This window comes from Oncorhynchus gorbuscha, linkage group LG03 (assembly GCF_021184085.1).
Source record: "Oncorhynchus gorbuscha isolate QuinsamMale2020 ecotype Even-year linkage group LG03, OgorEven_v1.0, whole genome shotgun sequence".
NCBI classification, from domain to species: Eukaryota; Metazoa; Chordata; class Actinopteri; order Salmoniformes; family Salmonidae; genus Oncorhynchus; species Oncorhynchus gorbuscha.
In genome coordinates this window covers 26786702-26813830 of record NC_060175.1, presented here as the reverse complement: position 1 = coordinate 26813830, position 27129 = coordinate 26786702, and the positions used below count along the sequence as shown (strand labels likewise).

The 27129-nt window shown below is 41.1% G+C and overlaps 1 protein-coding gene across 5 annotated transcripts; it reads left to right on the top strand.

Moving 5' to 3' along the window:
* Positions 1–25798, top strand: slc6a22.2 (solute carrier family 6 member 22, tandem duplicate 2). 5 transcript variants are annotated; one of them, XM_046341255.1, is made up of 15 exons: positions 5242–6665; positions 7561–7760; positions 8276–8410; positions 8975–9115; positions 9346–9430; positions 9535–9667; positions 9756–9890; positions 9994–10097; positions 10195–10319; positions 10571–10683; positions 11728–11868; positions 12112–12214; positions 14009–14109; positions 21781–21951; positions 23953–24461. In XM_046341255.1, the coding sequence occupies exons 1-15, from the start codon at positions 6661–6663 to the stop codon at positions 24157–24159; spliced, it is 1899 nt and encodes a 632-aa protein (XP_046197211.1). In that variant the 5' UTR covers positions 5242–6660; the 3' UTR covers positions 24160–24461. The 5 variants fall into 5 exon arrangements, with proteins under 5 accessions (XP_046197215.1, XP_046197219.1, XP_046197211.1 ...); XM_046341247.1 differs by having other exon boundaries at positions 7533–7760; XM_046341259.1 differs by lacking the exons at positions 5242–6665; positions 7561–7760 and adding an exon at positions 1–634.
* Positions 25799–27129: the final 1331 nt, after the last annotated feature.

The following is a 27129-nucleotide window of genomic DNA, read 5'->3' as shown; positions in this document are numbered from 1 at the left end:
ATTATGGATAAAATGTATCGGTTTTAACCCCGAACTGTGAAATCTGACTTCAGTGAGTTCAAGACAACGGGAACCCGGGAAAAAAACGGCAATTTACCATAAATATTACACAACAAGTTGGAAAACGCAAATTCAACAATGAGTGGTTCAGAAGGAATCATTGGCTAACTGCGAGCAAAGCAATCACTAATCTGCTAGTCAGTGGAGTGGGTGTGTGGTCCAAAGTATCGGTTTAACGGTCTCTTTTCCAAGTTTAAAATGATAAACATTCAACATTGGCCATGTTGTCAACCCAGCATGATTTCTGCCACGCTCAAAACAAATGTTAACTTGGAACTGGGATGTCTGACTTCAGTGAGTTCAAGACAACTGGGAATCTGGGAAAAACAAGCTCCGACTGGGAAAATACGTTTTGAACGGTCATCCAACTCGGAATTGTAAATCGGGAACACAGGCTTCTTTCTAGAGCTACAACTTGAAGATCACTGACATCATCATGATTAGACCATGTTTTTTTCTCCAAGTTCCAAGTTGTCCTGAAAGCACCATAAATCCAGAGAATGCCAGACTTTGATGCCAAAGTTTGATGACAAGATTTTCCCACGAAGGACCACTGCGCCACCTTCCTGTTCAAGTGAGTACAGCACAACAATGTGAGTCCAAAAATGTCTTGTATGCTGCTGCATAAATTATGTAATATGCCAGTGAGCTACACTATGGTTCAAAATATTTGGGGTCACTTAGAAATGTCCTTGTTTTTCAAAGAAAATCTAATGTTTTGTCCATTAAAATAACATCAAATTGATCAGAAATACAGTGTATACATTGTTAATGTTGTAAATGACTATTGAAGCTGGAAACGACAGATTATTTTTATGGGCTATCTACATAGGTGTACAGAAGCCCATTATCAGCAACCATCACTTCTGAGTTCCAATGGCCTGTTGTGTTCGCTAATCCAAGTTTATCATTTTAAAAGTCTAATTGATCATTAGAAAACCCTTTTGCAATTATGTTAGCACAACTAAAAACTGTTGTTCTGCTGAAAGACACAATAAAATTGGCCTTCTTTAGACTAGTTGAGTATCTGGAGCATCAGCATTTGTGGGTTCGATTACAGGCTCAGAATGGCCAGAAACAAAGAACTTTCTTCTGAAACTCGTCCGTCTATTCTTTTTCTAAGAATTGAAAGCTATTCCAAGTGAGAAATTGCCAAGAAACTGAAAATCTGGAACAACGCTGTGTACTACTCCCTTCACAGAACAGCGCAAATTGGCTCTAACCAGAATAGAAAGAGGAGTGGGAGTCTCCGGTGCACAACTGAGCAAGAGGACACGTACATTAGTGTCTAGTTTGAGAAACAGACGCCTCAGTCCTCAACTGTCAGTTTCATTAAATAGTACCCACAAAACACCAGTCTCAATGACCCACCAATCCTGAAGAAGTTAAATATCCAAATTTAAAGCCAATGCAATGGAAGATTTTACAAATGGTGGGCATTCATAAAATTCCATTGCTGTCCAACATGGTAGGCTACACCCCAGTAAACGGACTTATTTTGGACATGTGTTTTTGGTCCTGTCTGGACATCTTTTTGTTGTTGTTGTGTTTTACAAAATGATAGGTTTACCACATACACTATGTATACACAAAAGTATGTTGACACCCATTAAAATTAGTGAATTTGGCTATTTCAGCCACATCTGTTGCTGACAGGTGTATAAAATATGACCACTTAGCCATGCAATCTCCATAGGAAAAGCCTTGCAGTGAATTTCAACGTGGCACCGTCATAAGATACTACCTTTCCAATAAGTCAGTTCGTCAAATGTCTGCCCTGCTAGAGCTGCCCCAGTCAACAAAGGCTCAGCCCCAAAGTGGCAGGCCACACTAGCTCAGCGAACGGCATCACAGAGTGCTGAGGAAATTGTCTGTCCTTGGTTGTAACGCTCACTCCACAGTTCCAAACTGCTTCTGGAAGCAATGTCGGCACAATAACTGTTTGACGAGCTTCATGAAATGGGGTCCATGGCTGAGCAGCCACCAAGTGGTCTAAAGCTCAACGCCATTGGACTCTGGACCAATGGAAACGTATTCTCTGGAGGGGTGAATCACGCTTCAACCCCACCTCTTTAAGGAATACCTAGGATAGGATAAAGTAATCCTTCTCACCCCCCCCCCCCTTAAAATATTTAGATGCACTATTGTAAAGTGGTTGTTCCACTGGATGTCATAAGGTGAATGCACCAATTTGTAAGTCGCTCTGGATAAGAGCGTCTGCTAAATGACTTAAATGTAAATGTTAAATGCTTCACCAGCTGGCAGTACAACGGACTAATCTAGCTTTGGCGGGGTCTTGTGTAGGGCGGCAGAAAGTTAAGGACGGCCCTGTTCCCCCATAGTTAACACTATCAACGTTCCCTTTGCTGTGGGAATTGTGATCGAATCAATGCAATATTATACACTAAATGTACATTATACATTAAATGCAACATTGTATGAAAAATGAACTATACAAGAGATTTTGTTATAGGCAGAAAGCATCGGAGTAGGATTCTATTGCACGACTTAGCCCGTACTATAAACAGACCGGTGCGGCATAACCAATCAGAGCTCCAGTAGGCCTATATGCAAATAGACCATTGCCATATATGGATCTGTGCCATTCACTTTGAACTGGACTGTGTTTACAGCGTGAGTGGTTCTGAGTAGATGCACTTTTCTTGAGATCAAAGCGAGAGCTGCATGTAGCCACCTGTGCACATTTGTTCATATCCTTTGCTAGTTAGTGAGTTATTAGTCTAGTTATAGATAATTTATAGTCACTAATGGGGGAGTAATTTCTTCCTACAAAACATGTACATTTCTAGACATATTTGAAAAGGGAGTTGGAAAATAGCTTTTTTGTCTTAAAGGGGCAGTGTTACGGTCTTGAGCTAAGTAGCCAATAGGCAGAAGGTATAATAATTTGTCTGATTCTCTACAATAATGGTATGGGAATAATAATGCATTTTATTTTGTAAAGTTTTTTTTGTTGCATCAAACAACAACATTTTCAGTCATTTCCATGTCTGAAAGACAAGTGGATGAACAGGTTAATGTCAAACCGTGCATGTTTTTTTCAAAAGTCTCATGGAGTCTCATGGAATGTACGTAGTCCTATATTGAACACCACACATTGGCTTCTACTGTTGGCTGAATATTGAACACCATTGTTTTTGATGGTATGCCTCTCTGGTTGGTCTACATTATGATCAAATAGCCACAGTAGCCTAATTGATTTTCACAATTTTCAAGTTTGCAGACAGCAGACTTGAAATTTGCTCAGTGACAATTTTTTTTGAGGGAACATTGAGGCCTGCCCATGTGTCTCTCCTCAATTGGAAAGCCTACTCACTGATGTCAATACCAAAGCTGATCATTGTGACTTGATTGAATTGGAATGATGTGACTAAAAGTAATAATGATGATAGTGAGAGGCCAGTATACTCTAACAATTTAATCATAGGCTATTGTCACTTTGTGTCTTTAAACTCACAATGTTTCCATTTCTATAGTCATGTGACAAAGTAATTTTTATTTGAAACGTCCAAATGTCGGCCTTTTGCCAGATCATTTTTTTCAGCATGAAATGTTCTATTTTCATAACTGATCAAAATTCGGTATGCTATACTGGCCTACCAAGCAAAAAGGCAGTAACTGCTCATTTGGTTGAAAATAAATGATCCATTTTTGCTACATTAAATACATGCTCATGTATACATTGAGTGTGCGAGGGGGACTTTGTGCTGCGTAGTAGCTTCCACAAAAAGTATAGGTGGCAGGGAAGTCAGGCGCAGGAGAGTCAAAATGGAGTGTAAATGGAGTCTTTTAATAAATGTCCACGGAACATGCTCCATAACACTAAAAGTACAGACATGAACAAACATGGGTACGAGGACCCGTCGCGTACCAACACAAATAAACAACACTGACAATAAAACAATCACAAAGACATGAGGGGAAACAGAGGGTTAAATACACAACAGATAATGAATGGGATTGAAAACAGGTGTGTGGGAAGACAAGACAAAACCAATGGAAAATGAAAAATGGATCAATGCTGGCTAGAAGACCGGTGACGTCGAATGCCGAGCACCGCCCGAACAAGGAGAGGCAACAACTTCGGCATAAGTCGTGACACACACACACACACACACACACACACACACACACACACACACACACACACACACACACACACACACACACACACACACACACACACACACACACACACACACACACACACACACACACACACACACACACACACTTGGTTTCATCAGACCAGAGAATCTTGTTTCTGAGAGTCCTTTAGATGCCTTTTGGCAAACTCCAAGTGAGCTGTTATGTGCCTTTTACTGAGGAGTGGCTTCCGTCTGGCCACTCTACTAAAAAGGGCTGATTGGTGGAATGTTGCAGAGATGGTTGTCCTTCTGGAAGGTTCTCTCATCTCCACAGAGGAACTCTGGAGCACTGTCAGAGTGACCATCGGGTTCTGTGTCACCTCCCTGACCATGGCCCTTTTCCCTCGATTGCTCAGTCTAGCTAGGCAGCCAGCTCTAGGAAGTCTTGGTGGTTCCAAACTTCTTCTATTTAAGAATGATGGATGCCACTGTGTTCTTGGGGATGTTCAATGCTGCAGAATTTTGTTGGTACCCTTCCCCAGATCTGTGCCTCGACACAATCCTGTCTCGGAGCTCTATGGACAATTCCTTCGACCTCATAGCTTTCATGCACTGTCAACTGTGGGGCCTTATAGAGATAAGTGTGTGCCTTTCGAAATCATGTCCAATCAATTGAATTGACCACATGTGGACCAATCAAGTTGTAGAAACATCAAGGATGATCAATGGAAACAGGATGCACCTTAGCTCAATTTCGAGTTTCATAGCAAAGAGTCTGAACGCTTATGTAAATTAGGTCTTTTTTTTATTATACATTTTCAAAAAAATCTTAACCTGTTTTCGCTTTGTCATTATGGGGTATGATGTGTAGATTGACGAGGAAAATATTTATTTAATCAATTTTAGAATAAGGCTGTAATGTAACAAAATGTGGAAAAAGTCAAAGGATCTGTATTCTTTTGGAATGCACTGTATATGGGTCAAACTGCTCCATTTCAATATTATTTATGAATCTGTGAGTCAATCTAAGTAACATAATTAAAAAATCCCCATAAAAATCTGTCACTTTAAGGTAGACATATCTGTTTTTTTCATGGGTTACATCTCAATCCACCACATCCGCCTATGTCTGCCTTCCGCATCTGTAGTGGAAATGGCCGAGCTACAGCGATGTTTGTCAGACCATGAGACATCCCAAAAATCGGTCTTCTCACGAAAACTGCTCCATACTCCCCATATTTATGAAGGTTGTAAATGGGTTAGTTTTACCATATTTTGGTGGGGGAGTTGAAAGGTCTGTGATGAAACGTCACAACCTGTTAACTTTGATATCGTCATTCTGGTTATTCAAGTTTCCTACTTGGAACTCCTAGTGTTTTTTCCCCCCAACTCGGGAACTCGGATCTCCATTCGAAGGCACCATTACTTTCAACAGTTTGCCTGTCAATCAATCACTGTAGGTGGGGTTGTTAGGGAAGGGGACGGAATGTTTGGGAGTCACAGTTAGTTGGGTTTCAGATTTATCAATCACTGTGGGTGTGATTTGCAGGGAAGGGGGATGTTTGTGAGAGGCTTTGTTGACAGGTAAAACAGTTCGAACTAGTAGGGTTTACTGAAACCAGGATGGCCACAATGGCAGTTGAGATTCAACCTGAACAACACCTGCATCAAAATATTTTGAGATATATGTTTACTCTATGCAGACCAGGAAATCCAGAGGGGACCAATTTGTCAACGTTTCAGCGCTATCCCAACCAACCAATAGCATTCTCAGGACATTAGCTAACATTCCAATTAGGTTCTAGCTAGAAACATTGTATGAATGTCAGAACAATAGGACAGATGTTGTGTTTTGGGAACTGCTCTTGTAATGTCCCCACATGGTTCTCACAATCTAATGAAATGTTTTGGGAACTTTTAAGAACACAAATATGGTTGTGTTCTGTTAACATTCTTGCCACATCAGAGGAATATTTTGTGTACCCGAATACAAATACATTCTTTAATCATCAGCACAACTGGACACATTGTGTTATTAGAACCTTTGGGGGGAATGTTTTTACACCTTTCCCACAACTTAAAGGAAATGTTTTGTGAACATTCACAGAACCTGTTTTTGTTTGCTGGGTGGGCTTTTTAAATCCATTGTATTCTTCACAAAATGAAAACACTGTAAGAGTACATTTCCTCAGAAATGTGTCACCTGAACATGCAGAGCTGATGTGATGGGTCAGTAACCCTGTGATCGTAATAATCTTCTTAGGCCCACAACATGCTACACAACAATGTTACCGAGGAACAATATACAAGTGTGTGGGTTGGGGGCCGGCTGCTATCTTATTTCATGACCTCAATAAAAGCACCACCACCTCTCTCAACACATCCATCTAGCTCACTTTATCTCCTGCTCGCTCTCACTTACTAACTCAAGTTGCATTGGAAGATTTGAGAAATCTTCAAACAAACACTTGACGGTTTACTGATCTGCTGCATGAGGTACAGTATGTGCTTTTACTTTGACATTATGAAATGTGCAGTTTCTCATCAGTCAAACTGTCACCTGTGAGATAAATTAGATAAATAGGTTGGCAGTATTAAAGGCTTTATTTTACAAATGTAATGCCATCATCAGATTAACTAAACATTTTAAGTTGGATGAACTCTAATAGATGTTTTGCTAAAATATGGAATTGTGGGTTATTTACAGATGGCAGTTATGTTTTTTTATTTGGTTGAAACAAGTATATTAATATTTTACCTAGAGTCCCCCTTGACTCCTTTCCAGTTTCTGTTACGATCCAATGAATGGACAAGTTAGTGGATTCTTTCAAATCTGCTATGACATACTAACTAACTATATAGACCAGTTAAACAGGTAAAACAATCTCACTAATGGTTAGAACAAATCAACTTACTGTTTTGCTAGATCTGGTTTAAAGCATAATTTTTCAGCCTCTGAAATAAATGTTTTAGTTGTAAACTGGCCCCTGACAAGTAAATGGACTGAAATAAAGTCAAAACTATTTGCCGAAAAGGCACACAGGGTAAAATGTTAAGTTACACTATCAGATAATTAAACTGTGTTAACAAAGCAAACTGAAGTTTACTCAATATTGCTTTTCAAATTCAAGTACATTGAAAGAAAAAAACATTGGTTTTGCGGAGTATTCCAGCTCAACATTTTCACAATTTTAAGTCCAGCCAACTTGGATATTTAAGCAACATATTTTTATTTACAGTGTAGTAATCATGCTTTAGATATTCACCACAATGTTCAGACATTAAAACAAAAGCCTTATTTTCAACATAATATATTACTTACATTTTCAAAAGTAGTGCTTCAAAACAATAACTTTGGTATAGTATGCAACATGTCAGGACACTGTAATAGACTTTCAAAGGCTGAAATGGAGGTGAAGCTGAAGTTGATGAGTTCAGGAGCCAAGACGAACGTGGAACACCCTGAACCCAAGCCCCAGGACAGGGGAAAGTGGGGCAGCAAAACAGAGTTCTTATTGGCAGCAGCTGGACACATTGTCGGTCTGGGAAATGTATGGAGGTTCCCATACCTGTGCTATAAAAATGGAGGAGGTGAGCATCACACCACATCTTCATGTGGTCATATACATTTTACCACACATAATGAAATTGCTCCTATATAAAAGTGTTTTATTTAGATTTTTTTCCGATAAAGCTAATCTCTTAAATAATTAAACTTATTCCACTGTAAATTTAAATGTTATTTACTAAAGGGGCAATCTGGGATTGGTATATACAGTTGAAGTCGGAGTGGTTGAAAAATTAGTTTTAATGACTCCAACCTAAGTGTATGTAAACTTCCGACATCAACTGTATTTTCAACTTTTAATTTAAGATATATATCCATTGATTCTTGAAGAATATAACTTAAGTGCTCATAAGCTTAGTTAAACTGTCTATACCCCATCAACTCTAACCACAGATGCTTTACTAGCATGTGACTTATGTGGTGATGTGTGATAGAAAGAGTATAAATTTACAATTTCCCTGACTTTGACAGTGGTTCAAAATGCATAGTCAATTTCAGTGTTTCATGCAAATCACTTATTAATCATTGCTCCAAAAAGGAGTTTTCTTTGTCCCCTATATTTTGTTCCTGTTCACCTGCGGTATTCCCCTCTTCTTCCTGGAGACATCATTGGGCCAGTACACTAGTCAGGGTGGAATCACTTGCTGGAGGAAAATCTGTCCACTCTTTGAAGGTAAGTCAAACCTTGTTTTGAAAAATAGATAAAGCAACACCTCACGGCACAACGACTCTCCCCTATTTGACCTAGATAGTTTGAGTGTATGCATTGATCTGTAGGCTATGTGTGCCTTTAAAAAAATGCACGGAGTTCTGTCCTTGTCTATTGATGTTCTGTATTATGTCATGTTTCATGTTTTGTGTGGACCCCAGGAAGAGTAGCTGCTGCTTTTGCAACATCTAATGGGGATCCTAATAAAATACCAAATACTAAGTCTTACGGATTACCTAAATTGTATCTTTACCATTGGTAGCATAGCTCCAGACTATATAAAGCTGTCAATTAACATGTGTGTGAAGTAGTCTGTTTATTGATGCCAACGAGATAGTGTTAATATGGATATACTGGTAATATGAACCTTTTGTCAAGGTTGAGGACATTTACATTTAAATTCAGTCAATTCAGGAAGTCATTATCCTAAATTCAGGAAGTATTTCCTCATTGATAAGACCCCCATATTAGACCCCAAATTCGTTATGTTTTCTATGTTGTCGTTTTATGATGTTGACCTCTCAATAGGCCTGGGCTATGGAAGCCAAGTGGTGGTTTTGTACACTGGAGTGTATTACATCATCATTCTGGCTTGGGCGTTCCTATACCTCTTCTATTCCTTCAGTTTAGAACTCCCATGGGCCAGTTGTAAAAACAGTTGGAACACAGGTATTTTATTTTATATGTAATGCTTGTCAATAATTTATTATGGTTGTTGTCAATCACTAACTAATCATAACATAATTGGCAGCTTTTTAAAGTTAAATACATGGCACAGACAATGTATTGCTGAAAGTTTATAGCTGGAAGTTAATGCACCTCAAATGTACATAAGCCATAGACTATTCTACTCATCCATGTGCTTCAATTGTTTTGTAATTTTTTTCTCTCACTATAAGACAACTGCTTTGAGCCTGGCCAAAACAGCACAATTTCTGACCATTCTCATGGGAACACTACATCCTCAGTCATAGAATTTTGGGAGTAAGTGACTTGACAATGCACATGCATTTTTAAAAATTATGTATGAATGCATTTATTTTTTAACGTTAGAGTGAATGTTACTAAATAAGCCTTTACACTCCCAGGAGAAGAATATTGGGCTTGTCTGAGGGAATTGAAGAGATTGGGAGTGTTCGCTGGGACCTAGCTCTGTGTCTTCTGCTGTCCTGGATTATCTGTTATTTCTGTGTCTGGAAAGGAGTGAAGTCTACTGGGAAGGTAAGGTGGCATCTCATCATGAATGTGTAAAGTTGTTAGGATGAGCCATAGACTGAGTACATGTAATGCTGGTCCGGTCTCCCCTTAGGTGGTCTATTTCACTGCCACCTTCCCCTATGTGATGCTGTTGGTGTTGCTAGTTCGTGGACTCACACTGCCAGGGGCCATAGATGGTATCAAGTTCTACCTCTACCCAGATCCAGCCCGCCTCACTGACCCACAGGTAGGAACACACTTCATTGTGTCCAAACCTGAGATCTATCCCACATAAGCAAATACACTTTCTACTGCAGTTAACAATGATTTTGACATATTAATTGTTTCAGGTATGGATGGATGCTGGAAGCCAGATATTTTACTCCTATGGAGTTTGTACAGGGGTTTTGACATCTTTAGGCAGCTACAACAAGTACAATAACAACTGCTACAGGTACACAGATCTCGATCATGATTCATGACATTGTATTGAGAAGACCTATTTTGTTGTGTGAATTTAAGGCTGACTAATGTAGTCTTTTTAATTTCAGGGACTGTGTGTATCTTTGTCTACTAAACAGTGTGACTAGCTTTGTGGCTGGTTTTGCCATTTTCTCTGTACTGGGCTTCATGGCTTATGAACAGGGCATAGACATCTCAATGGTGGCTGAATCAGGTAGGTAATGCTCCACATGTAACTTCAAACCTTAAATCTCACTATTTACAAAGTGTCTGTAATAAACCTGATCTTTGCGCTAGTTTGACAACCACAGCATTATTCAACGATGGGTAAATAGTAGACTAAATGGGACTAAAGTATGACATTTAGTACCAAAGTTGTAAATACTGTGTTCTAGTAGACTAAGTGCATGTTCAACCCTTTGAGGGATATCATGTGAACACAATGCTTTAATATACCACTTACAGGTCCTGGCCTGGTGTTCATCGCCTACCCTCGTGCTGTGGCCATGATGCCAGTACCCCAACTCTGGGCCATCTTCTTCTACATCATGATCCTCCTACTGGGGTTAGACAGTCAGGTAGGTTAGAGCGTCCATGAAGGTCTACAAAATTATTTGAGGAATCACTGATTTGTGAGTCACTACATTTCAAAAGCTACTTTGCGCCTTGGGCCACTTTCACTTGGCATGAATCACTGAGGAAGCTAGCTAAGTAGCCCCAAACAATGTCTTTAATTCAATGCCCGACTGATGATGCTAACTTGTTGACTAGCGAGATTCAATGGTCTCCTAGCTAGCTAGCTAGCTATCGTTAGCTTGCTAATTCACTTGCTGGCGTCACTATAATGCGCTAGTTAATGACAACATGAACTGTTGCTTGTCGTGTTGTAGTGCAAACTGCAAAAGTAAATTACTTTTAACATTTGTACTGGCTATTGTTGTTTTGTTTGGCTTAGTGACATTGCTAATTTCGTTGTTTTGGCATTTATTAACTATGCAGTTAACCAAGTCCAGGTTCAAATTAACATAAGTTCCTAAGTTCCTGTGAGAAATAGATCAGGAACCACTCCCTTTAGAGAAAGTTAAATAATTTCTGTGTGTAATCAGCTATTTTCACATTTTCAGTGACAGTAATAACCAAAATTCCCGAAGTGCCTTTCAGACCTTTATCCCTGTATGTCTGTTCCGCTTTGTGGTATTGAGCTGCAGTGTTTTTGATCAAACTAATGTGGATGTTCTGGTGCTTACTACTGATTCATGCTCAGATCTAGCAAGATGTTTCTTGTTTGATCTGTGCTCTGTTTCAGACTGTTACAACATTAGAAGCTATGTAGGCCTTTTTGAGTTGTGTAGGCTATACGCAGGAAGTTATGGTATGCATTTATTATATTAGGCAATTCATAAGGTGATACCTGCTATGATTCTGATGATCTCTGTCAAATGAAATATACCATATGCATGTTTTATCATTGCTGTTTGGGGTCTAGGCCGAGTTACTGTAAAGCACTGACAACTCTTGATGTAAAAATGGGCTTTATGAATACATTTTATTTTTTGAATGATTAATTGTTTCTTAAATTGATAGGCCTACGTCCTCACGAGAACAAACTTTTTCCCCTTCAGTTTGTATATCACGAGGCCGTGGTCACAGCGATCTCAGACATGTACCCCTCTTTCTTCCACGTGGGCCATCTGCGGAAAAAACTTCTCCTGCTTGGCATCAGTGTGTGCAGCTTCCTGATTGGCCTGCTAATGGTCACAGAGGTGAGAGTCGACCATACTGGTCGAACGGGTTTACCACAACAGATTAGTAATATGATCAGGTAGCTTTTATAGGAAGAAGAATGGGCATTTGAGCCTCTCTGTTCCCACAGACTATCAGATAACTTGCAGTGAAAGTCACGTGTGTTGCCTGCTACTCACAATACTTCACATCCATTTTTCTTATATAGAAAGATTAATTAATAAACATTCTGCCTACTACCCACCCTCACTTTATCTCTGTAGGGTGGCCTGTATGTGTTTCAGCTGTTTGATTACTATGCCTGCAGTGGGATGACACTCCTGGTCTTTGCTAGTCTCCAGGCCGTCTGTGTTGGGTGGTGTTATGGTGAGAAGCATCAGGATTAACCACAAATGCACAATAATTTCCAAACAAAACATTTAAAGTCCATAGAAAATAGTTTAATGCCATTTGAGGGAACATACTGAATGTATGAGTCAAAACAGTACATTTCCTCATTGTACCAATAATGTAATGTTGATAAGACTGAGTTGAATTAAGTTACTCTCAACAAGATATGTGACTCACCATCTGGATTCGGTCTTATGTAGCAAAATGTGAAATGGTGTTTTTTACATTGGATAAGAGAGACTCAGAGCTACAAAATGGTATATCATACACTGCATTTGAGGAACAATGGGAAAGTAATTCTGATTTGAAAATTGATTAACTTGTAAACTTTGAAAATCGCCTTTGAATGTTTGGATATCTAGTGAAGAGCTCTTTGTCTACACCCATTCAGCACACCTTCTTAAGCTTTAGCCCCACCCATCTCGTTTCACTCTTGGAGTGTACACTTGATGCTCTGACCAATGATTTGTTTACCTCTGGATAACATGAAAACAGCCTAACCAGCTCTGCTGGCAACACCTTCATTAAGCTTTTGCAGATGTTTACTGATACCGGCCATATTCAACGGGTTTTGTACACACGTCACATTACCTAACAAGCCAGCCAGCTAACAATAGCTAGTTAAACAACAAAAAGTGCCAACAATGTCTAACACGAGGCTCTAACTACAAAAGCAAACAGCTTTGGGAAACTAATAATAAGTTCCACTAGGGAGCCAGCTAGCTAACGTTAGCTAGCTAACATAACAGTACACTTTAGTTCAAGACAGCTAGCGCCAGCTAGCTAGCTAAACAATGAACAGCTAGTTAAACAACATTTAAGATCACAAACACATACACATGTCACGTAAAATTAGCTAACGAGACAGCCAGCTAACGTTAGCTAGTTAAATAACAGTGAACAAAGTGCCAATAATACCACAGTGCTGGGAGCTATAACGAACCAGGTTCAATGTTAGCTAGCTAACGAGAAAAGCAAACTGCTCTGGGGAAAAAAAATTGTCAGCTAGGGAGCCAGGCAGCTAACACTAGCTAGCTAGCTAACAGTACACTTTAGCATAAAATGAAACCACTTTGTCAAAATTAGAAATGTGTAATATCTGAAAATAAAGCTAGCTCACGCTAGACTATCTTACCTGCATACATCATCATGCATGATGGACGTGTCTCCCAGTCAGAAATGCCATACCACGGTTGCCCTTAGTTTGAAAATGTAATCCGGGGACAGGTGTTTTCTCCATCTCTTTAGCTATCATACTCTAATTCGACTGATTTCAAAACGTGTTCCTCCAGAAAGTGGAGAGCAACACTTATGCAGCTCCACTACACAATACATAAAAAATCAGTGTTTGACAGGATTACCAACACAGACTGACAAGCTCAAATAGACAGCAGCCTTCAATATGGCAGACCAATTCGAACTCCTTTCTCGGCATGTCCAGCCCACTCATTATCTCAGCCAATCAAGGCTAGGGGTTCTCTGTGGCTTAACCAGCAAGGCTTATAATTTAACAATTGTATTCATATTTACAGATGGCATACACGTTTGACATTAAGGCACATGAAAGTTCACATGTTCGAGAATCCATTTCTGCCAAAAACCGCATTTTGGTAAAAAAAAAAAATGTTTACGTTCAAACGGCTCTCAAGTCAGAACTTGTGACATACGCCTAGTTTCCTGATTTGGGTCACATATGTTTTACAACTGACTAAAACTTCATTCACGAATCATCTGTGAATCACTAAAGTGAATACATTCTATGCCCTCAAGGTGCGGAACGGCTGTATGATAATATTGAGGACATGATTGGCTATCGTCCTTGGCCATTCATGAAGTACTGTTGGATGTACATCACACCTGTCATATGCATAGTAAGTATCTTGCTAGCTGAAACAGTTGTCACCATTTCATTAGTTAACATATGTTATTACAGTATATACAGTGGAAGAGGTGATACACTTTACTATTGTACTGCTCTTTTACCTTAGAAGAAGATTATATATATATATATATATATACATATAAATAAATAATTATTCTAACAAAAAGGACCAGTAGTTCCAGCACTTGAATGTCTAAACATGTCATTCTATGAATGAAAGCGTACTTTAATACAAACTCCACTTGCATTCAATCTACCCACTGAGCTAAAACTGCTTGAATCAACGTTGTTTCCAAATCATTTCAACTCAAAAAATAAAGTTGAATCAACGTGGAAACTGATTGGATTTACGAAGTCATCAACATTAGGGCATTGTTTCAGGATAATGATCACAACTTGCGTTATCGTTTAACACGGTTTAATAATTCTGAGAAAGTTACATGGTTAGTTCCCATAGGTGTCAGCTAAGTTATCTATTAAACTAGCGGTCTCAGTCCGGATGTTAATATTTCTTCCGTTAATGAAAATGGGCAATTATAGCCCTATAACTAAACTATGTAATCAGTCAGGTCCTACATTTGCCCCCCGTCTTGAACTAAGGCCATAAGTCATGAAGAATTAATGGAGTCTAGCCAGTAGCCTTCTTTCACGAGTTTGTCATGGCTCTGCTTGATGTTGTTCTTGTGCTCTTGCTTCTGGCACATCTCCATGAGCAACTTGTTGTCTTTGACCTTGAATGTTCTGTTCTTGACCTGGAATATAGTCAGGTTGTGGAATGAACACAACATCCATTTCTTCTTCGGTGGGCTGGCTAGTGCGAAAGTCTTTGTGTTCCATCTTAAACCTGGAATGTGCATCTGCCAGGTCGAGCGATAATTTGATAACAGACAGAAACGGGTTTTCAGCGTGTGTCCTCTGGTCTCTTTACCATGACACAATCTCCAACTTGCAGTGAGGAATCCTCCTTCACATTGTTTTAATCATAATACTTATTTAGAGTTTCCAGATATTTCTGCACTTCTACCTGTAGCTTAGTGTCATCAGGTGGCTTATCAGCTGCAAAAAGTGGATGGACTGTATCCAGCGGGACTCTGAAGGTTCTTCCAAATCACGAGTTGGGTGGGTGATTTTCCTGACACCTTGTGAGGCATTGATCTGTAGCTCAATAGTAGTGTTTAATGCATGAGAGAACTGTTTTCTTTCTTGCATCAGAGCGCCAAAGACCATACTTCAGGACTTTGTTTAACCTTTCCACACCTGCGTTGGCTAGTGGATGGTACAACAGGATATTCTGGTGCATGGCTCCTTTCTTCTCCAAGTAAGATGTAAGGTCAGTTTGTGAATTGGTCACAGTTGCTGTGGTTACATTGCTTCTGGTTAAGACTTCAAGGCCATTTGCTGTACAGGTCTGTAACAATGATCAGGTACTTCTGATGCTGCTTGTAGTTCTCCAAAGATGTCCACTTAGATCTTCTCCCAAAGTCTTTTAGGCCACGATGTAGGTTGTAGTGGTGTTTTTTCTGGTATGAGTGATTTCACTTTGTGAAAAGCTGTGTGCCCTGCGGACTAAGCTGGTGATGTCATCGTCCATCTTTGGCCACCATACTTTGCTGTGAAGGAACTGCTTCATCTTTCTTGTTCCTGGGTGTCCTTTATGAGCTTGGGTGAGGACTCTGTGTCAGAGTGATTGGTGTGATCTCCTCTTCCAATGGTAGGTACGATCTCCTCTTCCTCTTGTCTCTTACCATGTAGTATGGACTGAACAGTATGTCTCTTGTTGGACCTTTCCATCCAGCTTTCATGTAGCTTAGCACTTTGTAGTGAATCGATCTGGGTGGAAGTAAGCCAGAACAGATGGTTCTGCTATTGCATGTTTCAATTCAGCGAAGACTTGGTCTTATGCGGACATCTATTTACATTCTACATCCTGGTGTAGCAACTGCCTTAGGGGTTCTGTTGTTGCGTAGTCCGAAATGAACTTCAAGTAATAGTTTGTCACTCCTAAGAAGGTTTGAAGCTCTTTACCAACTTTGGTGCTGGCATCTTCTTGATTGCCATCACGTTGGACTGGCACAGCTTTGCTCCAGCAGCTCTCACTTTGTAGTCAATGAACTAAGTTATATTTGTGCTGAAGACATATTTCCCTCTGTTCAGCGTCATTTTGAGCTTTGCAAGTTGTGTTCTTATCCTTTCTGTGGACCGTGATATTGTCAAGGTATTGTGGAGCCCCCTTCAGGCCGGACAGCACAATGTCCATGATCTTCTGGAAAGCACTTGGAGCGGAAGCCAATCCGAAGGGTAATTGTTTGTATTGGAACACGCCCCCATGCATGATAAATGCGGTGAGGTAACGAGACTCTGGGACGAGCGGAACTTGGAGATATCCACTCCTCAGGTCTACTTTGAAAAACCTTGCGGCTTCGGCAAACTCAGTAAAAATTTTGTCAATCAAAGAAAGTGGATGTTTTCCCACTATGATCGCCTTGTTGACTTCTCGTAAGTCACAGCATGTGCAAATTTCTCCTGATTTCTTCCCTGCAACTAATGACCCATTCTTCCAGTTATGACATTTCACATTTGAGCCATTTCCTCACTCTGCATCATCTGACCGAGTCTGTTCTATTTTTCCATTTTGAATTACTGCTATGATTTTGTGAGTAATTGATTCTGCACCTCAGCTTTTGTCGCCGGTGCTGCACCCTGCAGGAATTTTACTTCCTCTTTTGTAGATTCCATTGCAGTGGCTATGTCGACAGATCTAGCTAGGGTCATGTCTCCTGCATTAGCAAACGTTCCCTAAACTTGTTGCTTGTATTCTTGTTGATCAACTGATAAACTGCCCTCTAAGCTATTCCCATTCACAAGTTCTTGCTAGCTGCCTGAGCTCTGCTACAGACATTGCCACAGATTCACCCTGTTGCTGTGTTAGTCTAAAACGTAGCACGTTTGGTTGTTAAGTTTGTTTTGGGTAGAAAATGTGCATCTAGCCACGCAATAGCATGCTCAACTTCAACATCACCTGGTAGTGTAGCAAAGATTCATCATCTCTAAATGAAGAAGAAGAATGGCCAAATGTTGCTCCTTCAGAAATCTGGTAGCTACGGGTAAGTTCCAAAGTATTGTTTTCATATTTTCCATTGTAGAGAATGGTTGCCTGGTGCGGCCAGAAAAGGCTGGATCAGTGCCAAAAATGAGGATGCCGTTAACGGGCTCGGGTTGATCTCCCTCTTGTACCACTGCCGCGTACTGTACTGGCGCTTGTTGTATCGCCTCGGCATTGTCCTCATTTGCAAATGTTCAGTTCGTAAATTCTTCATCATCATATGAGTTTCTCAGGCTAATGATCACAACTTGTGTTATTGCTTAACAAAGTTTAATAAGTATTAGAAAGTTACATGGTTAGTTCCCATAGCTGTCAGCTATCTATTAATGTTTTGGGATGATATGTTGGATAAAGGAATAAAGACAGACACCAATGTCAAGTTCAATAGACTTGTTCATGCATTGTACAAATCCCTACACCTGGAGTCCGGGGAACAGTCCCGCTCTGGTAGGTCTCGAGCAGTCCGGTCATAGAAGCACTTAGCGAGCTGCTTTCTGTGACGCAGTTTGTCCGTAACGCCAGCCATGACGCAGGGCTCAAGTAACTTGTTAGCTACATGGATGGTAGTCTTCAGACGTCTGGACAGAAGGCGTTGTGCTGGCCTGCTGTCCATGTTTTCGGTGAGGTGTGTTCCTCCACTGTAAGATCGCTTTCCATGGGTCGTTGCTGTCACGCAAGACCCTGCTTAACAGGTTTTTTGCAATATTGACAGCTGATTCTGCCTTGCCATTTGCTTTTGGGTGTCTTGGAGAGGAGGTCATGTGGTCAAACTCGCATTCTGAGGCGAAACACTTGTACTGTGCAGTAAATTGTGGGCCATTGTCCGTGATTACCTTGTCAGGCTGACCTTGCCTTGCAAACTGCGCCTTGCAGCTCTTTATGACCGTCTATGCAGACAAGTCAGGGAGCAGTTCAATTTACCAATAGTCAGAGTATTGACCAACAATGAGACGATAGTCCTTTTGTCTGTGTCTGAATAAGTCCATGCTGACGATTTGCCAGGCCCTTGTGGGCAGTTCGTGTGACATCATGGTTTCCTTTTGCTGTTCATGAGCATACTCGTTGTATGTGGTACAACTGCTGACAATGTCTTTCATTTCTGCTTGCATGTTTGGCCAGTATAATGTTTCACGAGCTTGGCGGTAGCATGTGTCACCTCCAACATGACTGGAGTGTATGCAGTTAAGCATCTCTGGACGCAGTGATTTGGGAATAATGACATTCTGACCTCTGAACAAGATGGCATTTTGCACGCTGATCTCATCTCGAAAGGTCCAGTATTCTCTCACTGTGAAAGGTGTCTCCTCTTTCAGGTATGGCCAACCTGCCAGAGCCATAGACTTCAGTGTCTGTAGGTATTCGTCCTTGTCAGTGTGTTGCCTGATCTGGGCTAGGCGGTGATCTGTGACGTTTAAGTAGTCTGCCTGATTGATCTGTTGAACATCTTGTTGTTCCTGCTGTAGCGAACAGATGGCATGCCGCTGATAGGCAGTGCCCCTGCTAGTACATTGTGCTGTTGCCCCGCTCAGTGTGTCGCTGATGTACATCTCTGGTCCTGGCTTGTAAATTACCTTCAGGCTGTATTTTTTGCAGAGTCAGGAGCATGCTTTGAAGCCTCTTGGGTGCGTTGAGGAGAGGTTTACTGAATATGGCAATGAGTGGTTTGTAGTCAGTTTCAGTGGTGACCAGCTCTTGACCATATATATATATATGTAGTGATGGAATCGCTGGCAGGAGAAGACATTGCTGAGGCACTCTTTCTCAATTTGTGCATAGTTTTGTTCGGTGGGGGTGAGCTCTCTCGAGGCAAACTCAAAGGGCTGGCCTTCCTGACTGCTGATAGGTGTAGAATGAACTTTGCAAGATAGTTTGCAAAGCCGATGAGACACTGTACTCCTTTTGCATCAGACGGGTTTGGCATGTTGATGATCGCTCTGACCTTGTCTGGGTCCGGCTTCAGGCCTTTTGCCGAGAGAATATGACCATGGAAGTGGACGTCTTTCACCTTGAACTGCAGATTCTTCAGGCAAAGACGAAGCTTAACTGATCGGCAGCGTGCCATCAGTGCCAGGAGCTTCACATTGTGGTTGCGTTCTGCTTCTTCGTCTGTGTCACCACAGCCTACGACCAGGACACCATCGGTGATAGGTTCAATGCCTTGAGCCCAGCCAGTAACTCTTGCTGCTTGCGTTGGTATACCTCAGGCGCCACTGAGACACCAAAGCTTGAGCCAGCGTTTCCGACCCCAGGGGGTTCAGAAGGTAGTCATGAAGCTGCTTTCTTCATCCAGCATGCATTAAAGGAATGCATCTCGGGCATTCACCAAGGTGAAAATCCTGGCCTTGGAAAGCTTGTAGAGGACATTCTCTAGGGTCGGCATGATGTAGTGGGATTGTTTCAGTGCTTGGTTCAGATGCTTTGGGTCGACAGTGCTTGGTTCAGATGCTTTGGGTCGATGCAGACCCTCAGCTTTTTTCACTACGACCATATTGCTGATCCAGTCACTTGGTTCAGTCACAGAGATCATGTGGCCATCGGCCTCATACTTGTCCAGCTGGGCCTTCATAGCCACGTTCATTGCAATGGGCACATTGCGAGGAGCACACTGGACTGGAGTGATGCTCTCATCCACTTCAAAGTGTACCTCCACAGGCACTGATTCAACGGGCCTGTTGAATACATCGTCATATCTGCTGAGTAGTTGTTCTCTGGACAGGGGTCCATGCTGGACATGCTCCACAATGTGCAGGCCATTTGGTACAGTGAACTGCATCAGTCCCAGGCGTTCGCATGTAGAGCCTGAGAGGATACGATGTTGACTGGTTTCTACAATCTCAAACTCCAGTTTATGTTTGCGTCCCCGAATAACACATTCGGTCTCAAAGGTGCCAATAGAGCTCATTAGCTCTCCTGAGTACAGCTTTAGGCTAGTATCGTTGGGCAAGAGATGTGTGTCAGGTTCCAGATTGATTTTGTCTTTGTAGCTCGTTACGTTGCATGTAGCACCGGAATCCAGTTGACATTGTTGTTGCTTGTTGTGTAGTCGTAGTGTCACAAACAATTTCTTCCCGCTAGTGTACAGTCCCAATGGATTCATACATGTAAATGTCACTTTCACTGTTCTGAACATTGAGTGACATCATCAACACAGTGAATCTTGCTCTCACTCACCCTTCTTTTGCTTTTCAGACACACTTTTGCAAAGTGATTATTAGTTCTACAAGCTCTGCATGGTTTTTCGTAGGCAGGGGAGTGCTCTTTGCCACGGGTGTGTGTATTCCCTCTCGGTGTTCACCGTTCATGGTGAATTACTCTGCCTCGATTGGTTTTGTCTGGATGTGTTCCTGGCAACAGCGTGAACAGTATCAATGCCAGAGCGTGGGGTTTTGATTTCCATTGCTCTCATTCTCATGTCAGTGACTTCAGTAGTGCGACACATTTCAATGACAGTTAATAATGTTAAGCCTTCCTCTCTCAGTAGACGCCGGCGCGCATCCTCGTTTGCAAATCCCAGTACTATTTTGTCACGAATCAATTCATCTTTCAATCCCCCGTATTCACAAGTGGGGGATTTTTCTTTCAAACGGGTTACAAAGTTGTGTACTGACTCACCCTCGTCCTGTTTGCAGCTTCCGTAAATGAACAGAATGATGTTTCTGGCGGGTTTGAAGTAATTCTCCAATGCATACAATATAGCCTTTGCATCACACTGTTGTCATGCTGTAAGGGTGAGATTTTGCCGGTAGATATGCCTGCATTCACTGCCCATTAAACTCCTCAATGTCAAGTTCAATAGCCTTGTTCATGCATTGTACAAATCCCTACAGCCGGAGTCTGGGGAACAGTCCGGCTTGTCAATTACTTATCAACTAGACTCCTTAAAAATTAACTAGCCTATCCGTCTTACTCCGGATGATAACGTTACTTCCATTAGTTAATGAACATTGGTAATTGTAGTCCTTTGATATAACTGAACTATGTAGTCAGTCAGGTCCTACATCACCCAACTTTTAACCTAATCCAAAGACATTGGTTGTTGATCTCCCGTTAGCTGACAACTCAACCAAATGTAAATCAAATCTATACGTTGAACTGATGTCTGTGCCCAGTTGGTAATATTGTATCGGACACAACTTTGCCAACAGTATTGATATGCTGTGGTGGAGGTATAAAGATGCAAGTCTCTCTCAACAAACAGATGCTTGTCTCTCTCATGACTGATAGCTTTTAAACTCTGGTTTATCTTTGAAGTAAGAACCAAGAAGAATGTCTAATTCTTGACTTCGATCCCCAGGCTTTTCTAGAAGCTGAACCTCTAGCTTTAAGAGGTTTTTTTTAGAACCACAGGTTTTTTTCTCACTGTAAAATTGCTCTGAATTAGAAAATCTGCTAATTGATTAAAGTAAAAATGTAGAATTTCTATAACCTGTTTAAACAAATGCTTATTGACGAATTTTCTCCATCTCACTCGGGTTGGCCCATGTTTTGAATACACTTTCTGCTTAAACAATGTCCTTTGTACTGTATGTCCTCGGCCACTTCTGTCTCTTTTTATAGGGTACGCTTGTCTTCTCCCTGGTCAAGTATACCCCCCTCAAGTTCAACAACACTTATGAGTACCCCTGGTGGGGCTACGCCATTGGTGGATTCTTCACTCTCTCCTCGACGTTACTGGTACCTTTCTGGATGCTGTACAAGATGAGTGTCACCGCTGGTTCACTGCGGCAGGTACAGAGAAACGCTAAGTTTTAAACGTGATTAAGTGGTCCACATAAGTGGTTTCATTTTCTATCATCTTTACTGTAGCTGAAAAAAACTGACGACAATGGCATATTCTGATTCGGTGAAATTATTCCTTCAACTGTCCTACAAGAGGAAAATCTTAGCATAGCTAACACATTTTATAACTTTATTTGTATAGCATATTAACAATACAGATACATGTGTTTCACATCACAAAAGTAATAACAAAGAAACAAAGACCGGAGGAACAAGAACGGAAGATGGCTAATTAAAATCATACACTAAAAGCATCATTATAAAAGTGTCTTCTGCAGGGTTTTTAAAAGACGCAAAACATACACAGCATAAAAACAAACAATGGTAACAGTCAGACATACAGTGCATTCAGAAAGTATTCAGACCCCTTCACTTTTTCCACATTGTTACTTTACAGCCATATTCTAAAATTGGTTTAAAAAAAAGTTTCTGATCAATCTACGCACAGCACCACATAATGACAAAGCAAAAACAGCTTTTTAGAAAAGTTGACTAATTTGCAACAACACCCATGACAATTTATCCTCCAAAACACCAGTTTATCTGACATGATCAATAACTTATTAAAACTGTTTGGTTCGAGCCCTGAATGCTGATTGGCTGAAAGCTGTGGTATCAGACAGTATACCACGGGTATGAAAAAACAATTATTTTTCCTGCTTTAATTACATTGGTAACCAGTTTATAATAGCAATAAGGCACCACGGGTGTTTGTGGTATATTGCCAAGATACCGCGGCTAAGAACTCTTAGGCACGACAACGCCATATTAATGCCCATGATTTTGGAATAAGATGTTTGACGAGCAGGTGTCTACATACTCTTGGTCATGTAGTGTAGCTCTCCTCAGTAGAATCAAAACAGAGTAAGGGGAAAATCCTACTGCTTACTTGAAAGTACTGCTGGCCAGAGTAATCCACTACAAAACAAATCGATACTCTCACAATCCCTGGATATGGAAAATAACAAAAACTAATGAAAGGATTTCGATGAAATACAAAAGACAATATCAATACTCGTTACACTAGCAACAAACTATTTAGCAAGCTTCAAGCCTAGTGTTTTTAATTATTTAACTAGGCAGATCAGTTCAAAACAAATTCTTATTTACAATGACGGCCTACCCCAGACGATGGTGAGCCAATTGTGCACCGCCCTATGGGACTCCCAATCACGGCCGGATATACTACAGCCTGGATTCAAACCAGGGACTTGAGATGCAGTGCCTTAGACCGCTGCGCCACTCGGGGGCCCAAATTTGCAATGTGATCTCCTCATAATGAACCGTGTTGAGTGTCCTGACAAAGGCAAACTATTCTAGCTATGCCAGGCAAAATTGGTCATCATTAAATTTGGATGAATCCAAATGAATGTAAATAGAAAACAGCTTGAACACATATGCAGCTACTTTGCTAGTGATATTCTGACTGCAGAGATTGTGACTGTGTTAGCCATAGCTAGTTGGCAAGTGATAAGAACGTTGCCAGCGAGCATAGCAATGGAACGAACTGGGTCGCGAGTTCAAACCCCCGAGCTGACAAGGTACAAATCTGTCGTTCTGCCCCTGAACAGGCAGTTAACCCACTGTTCCCAGGCCGTCATTGAAAATAAGAATATGTTCTTAACTGACTTGCCTTTTTTTAAATAAAGGTAAAATTAAAAAAAAAAATATAGAACTAATCGAACAGACGACTGGATCGCGTCTCTAGCAAACACAAGATGAGAACGTATGTATGTGGTATAAGCGGGATAAACACCTCCATTCTGTACGTTACCTTGGAAAAATGTACTGTGCCTCATCCTGCTGCGTAGGCCATTATTTCCAAAGTACTGTACAGAATGTTGCCGTTTAACATTTACTTATTTCAGCCCAGCACCAGTATTCTGAAATGTAGGATATGCATATCCCCACTCTTTTTCTTCATATTATGATTGCCTTCCCTCCTAACAGAGAATGAAAGTGTTAACCAGTCCAGCAGAGGATCTACCCAAACCCATGTCACAGAAGGTGGCCCTCAACCCCTCAGAAGTGTTTCAGATGTTCACAGAACTTTGCACATTACGGACACCAAACCAAACCCCTACAGTCGCCAGCTCCCAGCTGAGTGCAGCACCAGTACAGACAGTGTCCATAAACACCTTGAACTTGGAAACTTAAAATAACCCATGGTGTATTGTGAAACATTTGTCTCTTTGCACATAAACTCTGACCCCTGAGACAGGGGTCCGATGCAAGGTGTCCTACTATTTTCCCTTTCTGTTTCTCATGTATATGAAATAATATAAGAAAAATTAAAGACAACAAACACTGCCACAAATGGGTGTGAAATTCTCTGAAAGTACACACACATGCAAGAGCACTGCCCAGTCAGTTAGGGTCACCACTTTATTTTAAGATTGTGAAATGCCAGAGTAAAAGAGAGAATGATTTAGCTTTTATTTATTTTGTCACGTTCCCATTGGGTCAGACGTTTACATACACTCAATTAGGATTTGTTAGAATTGCCTTTAAATTGTTTAACTTGGGTCAAACATTTTGGGTAGCCTTCCACAAGCTTCCACTCTAAGTTGGGTGAATTTTGGCCCATTCCTCCTGACAGAGCTGGTTAGGGTTAGGGTTAGTCATTTTTGTAGGCCTCCTTGCTCACACACGCTTTTTCAGTTCTGCCCACAAATTTTCTATAGGATTGAGGTCAGGGCTTTGTGATGGCCACCCCAATCCATTGACTTTGTTGTCCTTAAGCCATTTTGTCAAAACTTCGGAAGTTTTTAATTTAATTTAAATTTTATTTAACAAATTCTTATTTTCAATGACAGCCTAGGAACAGTGGGTTAACTGCCTGTTCAGGGGCAGAACGACAGATTTGTACCTTGTAAGCTCAACCAAGCTTTAACCTCATGACTGATGTCTTGAGATGTTGTTTCAATATATCCACATAATTTTCCTCCCTCATGAAGCCATCTATTTTGTGAAGTGGACCAGTCCCGCCTACAGCAACATGATGCTGCCACCCCCATGCTTCACAGTTGGAATGGTTTTCTTCGGCTTGCAGGCCTCTCCCTTTTTCCTCCAAACATAACGATGTTCATTATGGCCAAACAGTTCTGTTTTTGTTTCATCAGACCAGATGACATTTCTCCAAAAGTCAGATCTTTGTCCCCATGTGCAGTTGCAAACCGAAGTCTGGCTTTTTTATGGCGGTTTTGGAGCAGTGGCTTCCTCCTTGCTGAGTGGCTTTTCAGGTTATGTTGATATAGGACTCGTTTTACTGTGGATGTTACGATACAGGTATCCTGTGTCTATTTATTTTCTCTCCTTCTCCCCTCACAGGGCTAATCATCATTCCCCAATCAGTCGCTAATTGGAAGACACCTGCTCCTTTTCTCTTACCCTATCACATCCTTTCCCTTGGTTTAAAAACCCAATCAGTTGTTTTCTCTGGATCTTCATCTCTCTGGCTATATCGCTCTCTTTTGGTTTTTGTTCATACATGTCACATTTGTCTGGAATCCTGTGAGTATTGTATTGTTATGGTGATTGACTGTCTGTTTGATGGTGGGAAAAGGGGGTATCAAGACAAGTTGCCCATGGGCATACACTACACATAGGAATATTTTGTCTAAATACCCTAGTTAGAACTGGGTGGACCACCCGCTGTATTTTTGGTTAGTTCGCTGTATTGAAGTAGGCTAGTCTTGTTTAGGAGTGTTTTTGGTATTTGTTTCTTTCCTTGGGTCCAGCTCAGCTCCTTTTCCTGCCCCCCTTTACCGTGTGTTTAAAAATAAACCATGAGTGTTTGACGGTAATTTTAGTTGTCTGTGGTTTTTGTTCTCACTGTTACTTTTTCACTGTAATAATTTGCATGAGTTATCAAATCAAATTTATTTTTCACATACACATGGTTAGCAGATGATAATGTGAGTGTAGCGAAATGCTTGTGCTTCTAGTTCCGACAATGCAGTAATAACCAACGAGTAATCTAACAATTCCAAAACTACTATCTTATACACAAGTGTAAAGGGATAAAAAATATGTACATAAAGATATATGAATGAGTGATGGTACAGAGCGGCATAGGCAAGATGCAGTAGATGGTATCGAGTACAGTATATACATATGAGATGAGTATGTAAACATTATATTAAGTTGCATTGTTTAAAGTGGCTAGTGATATATTTCCCATCAATTCCCATTATTAAAGTGGCTGGAGTTGAGTCTGTGTGTTGGCAGCAGCCACTCAATGTTAGTGGTGGCTGTTTAACAGTGATGGCCTTGAGATAGAAGCTGTTTTTCAGTCTCTCGGTCCCAGCTTTGATGCACCTGTACTGACCTTGCCTTCTGGATGATAGCGGGGTGAACAGGCAGTGGCTCGGATGGTTGTCCTTGATGATCTTTATGGCCTTCCTGTGACATCGGGTGGTGTAGGTGTCCTGGAGGGCAGGTAGTTTGCCCCCGGTTATGCGTTGTGCAGACCTCACTACCCTCTGGAGTGCCTTACGGTTGTGGGCGGAGCAGTTGCCGTACCAGGCGGTGATACAGCCCGACAGGATGCTCTCGATTGTGTATCTGTAGAAGTTTGAGTGCTTTTGGTGACAAGCCAAATTTCTTCAGCCTCCTGAGGTTGAGGCGCTGCTGCGCCTTCTTCACGATGCTGTCTGTGTGGGTGGACCAATACAGTTTGTCTGTGATGTGTACACCGAGGAACTTAACTTACTACCCTACTGGTGTTACACGTCTCGATGCCCCCCCCCAGTGGCTATAGATACTTTTGTACATGTTTCCTCCAGCATCTTCACAAGGTCCTTTTGCTTTTCTTCTGGGATTGATTTGCACTTTTGTACCAAGTATGTTCATCTCTAGGAGACCGAATGGTCTCCTTCCTGAGCGGTATGATGGCTGCGTGGTCGGAAAGTGTTGCGTCCTATTGTTTGTTCAGATGAACTTGGTACCTTCAGGCGTTTGGAAATTGCTCCCAAGGATGAACCAGACTTGTGGAGGTCTACAATTGTTTTCTGATGTCTTGGCTAATTTCTTAGGATTTTATTCCATGATATCAAGCAAAGAGGCACTGAGTTTGAAGGTAGGCCTTGAAATACGTACACAGGTACACCTTCAATAGGCTAATTG

Excerpts from the sequence above, each read along its gene's own strand:
- slc6a22.2 (XM_046341247.1), top strand. The coding sequence starts at position 7,541 with ATGTCAGGACACTGTAATAGACTTTCAAAGGCTGAAATGGAGGTGAAG. Across the intron at positions 9,431-9,534 it reads TCAGTCATAGAATTTTGGGA|GAGAAGAATATTGGGCTTGT; the intron begins GTAAGTGACTTG and ends TTACACTCCCAG. Across the intron at positions 10,684-11,727 it reads TACTGGGGTTAGACAGTCAG|TTTGTATATCACGAGGCCGT; the intron begins GTAGGTTAGAGC and ends TTTCCCCTTCAG.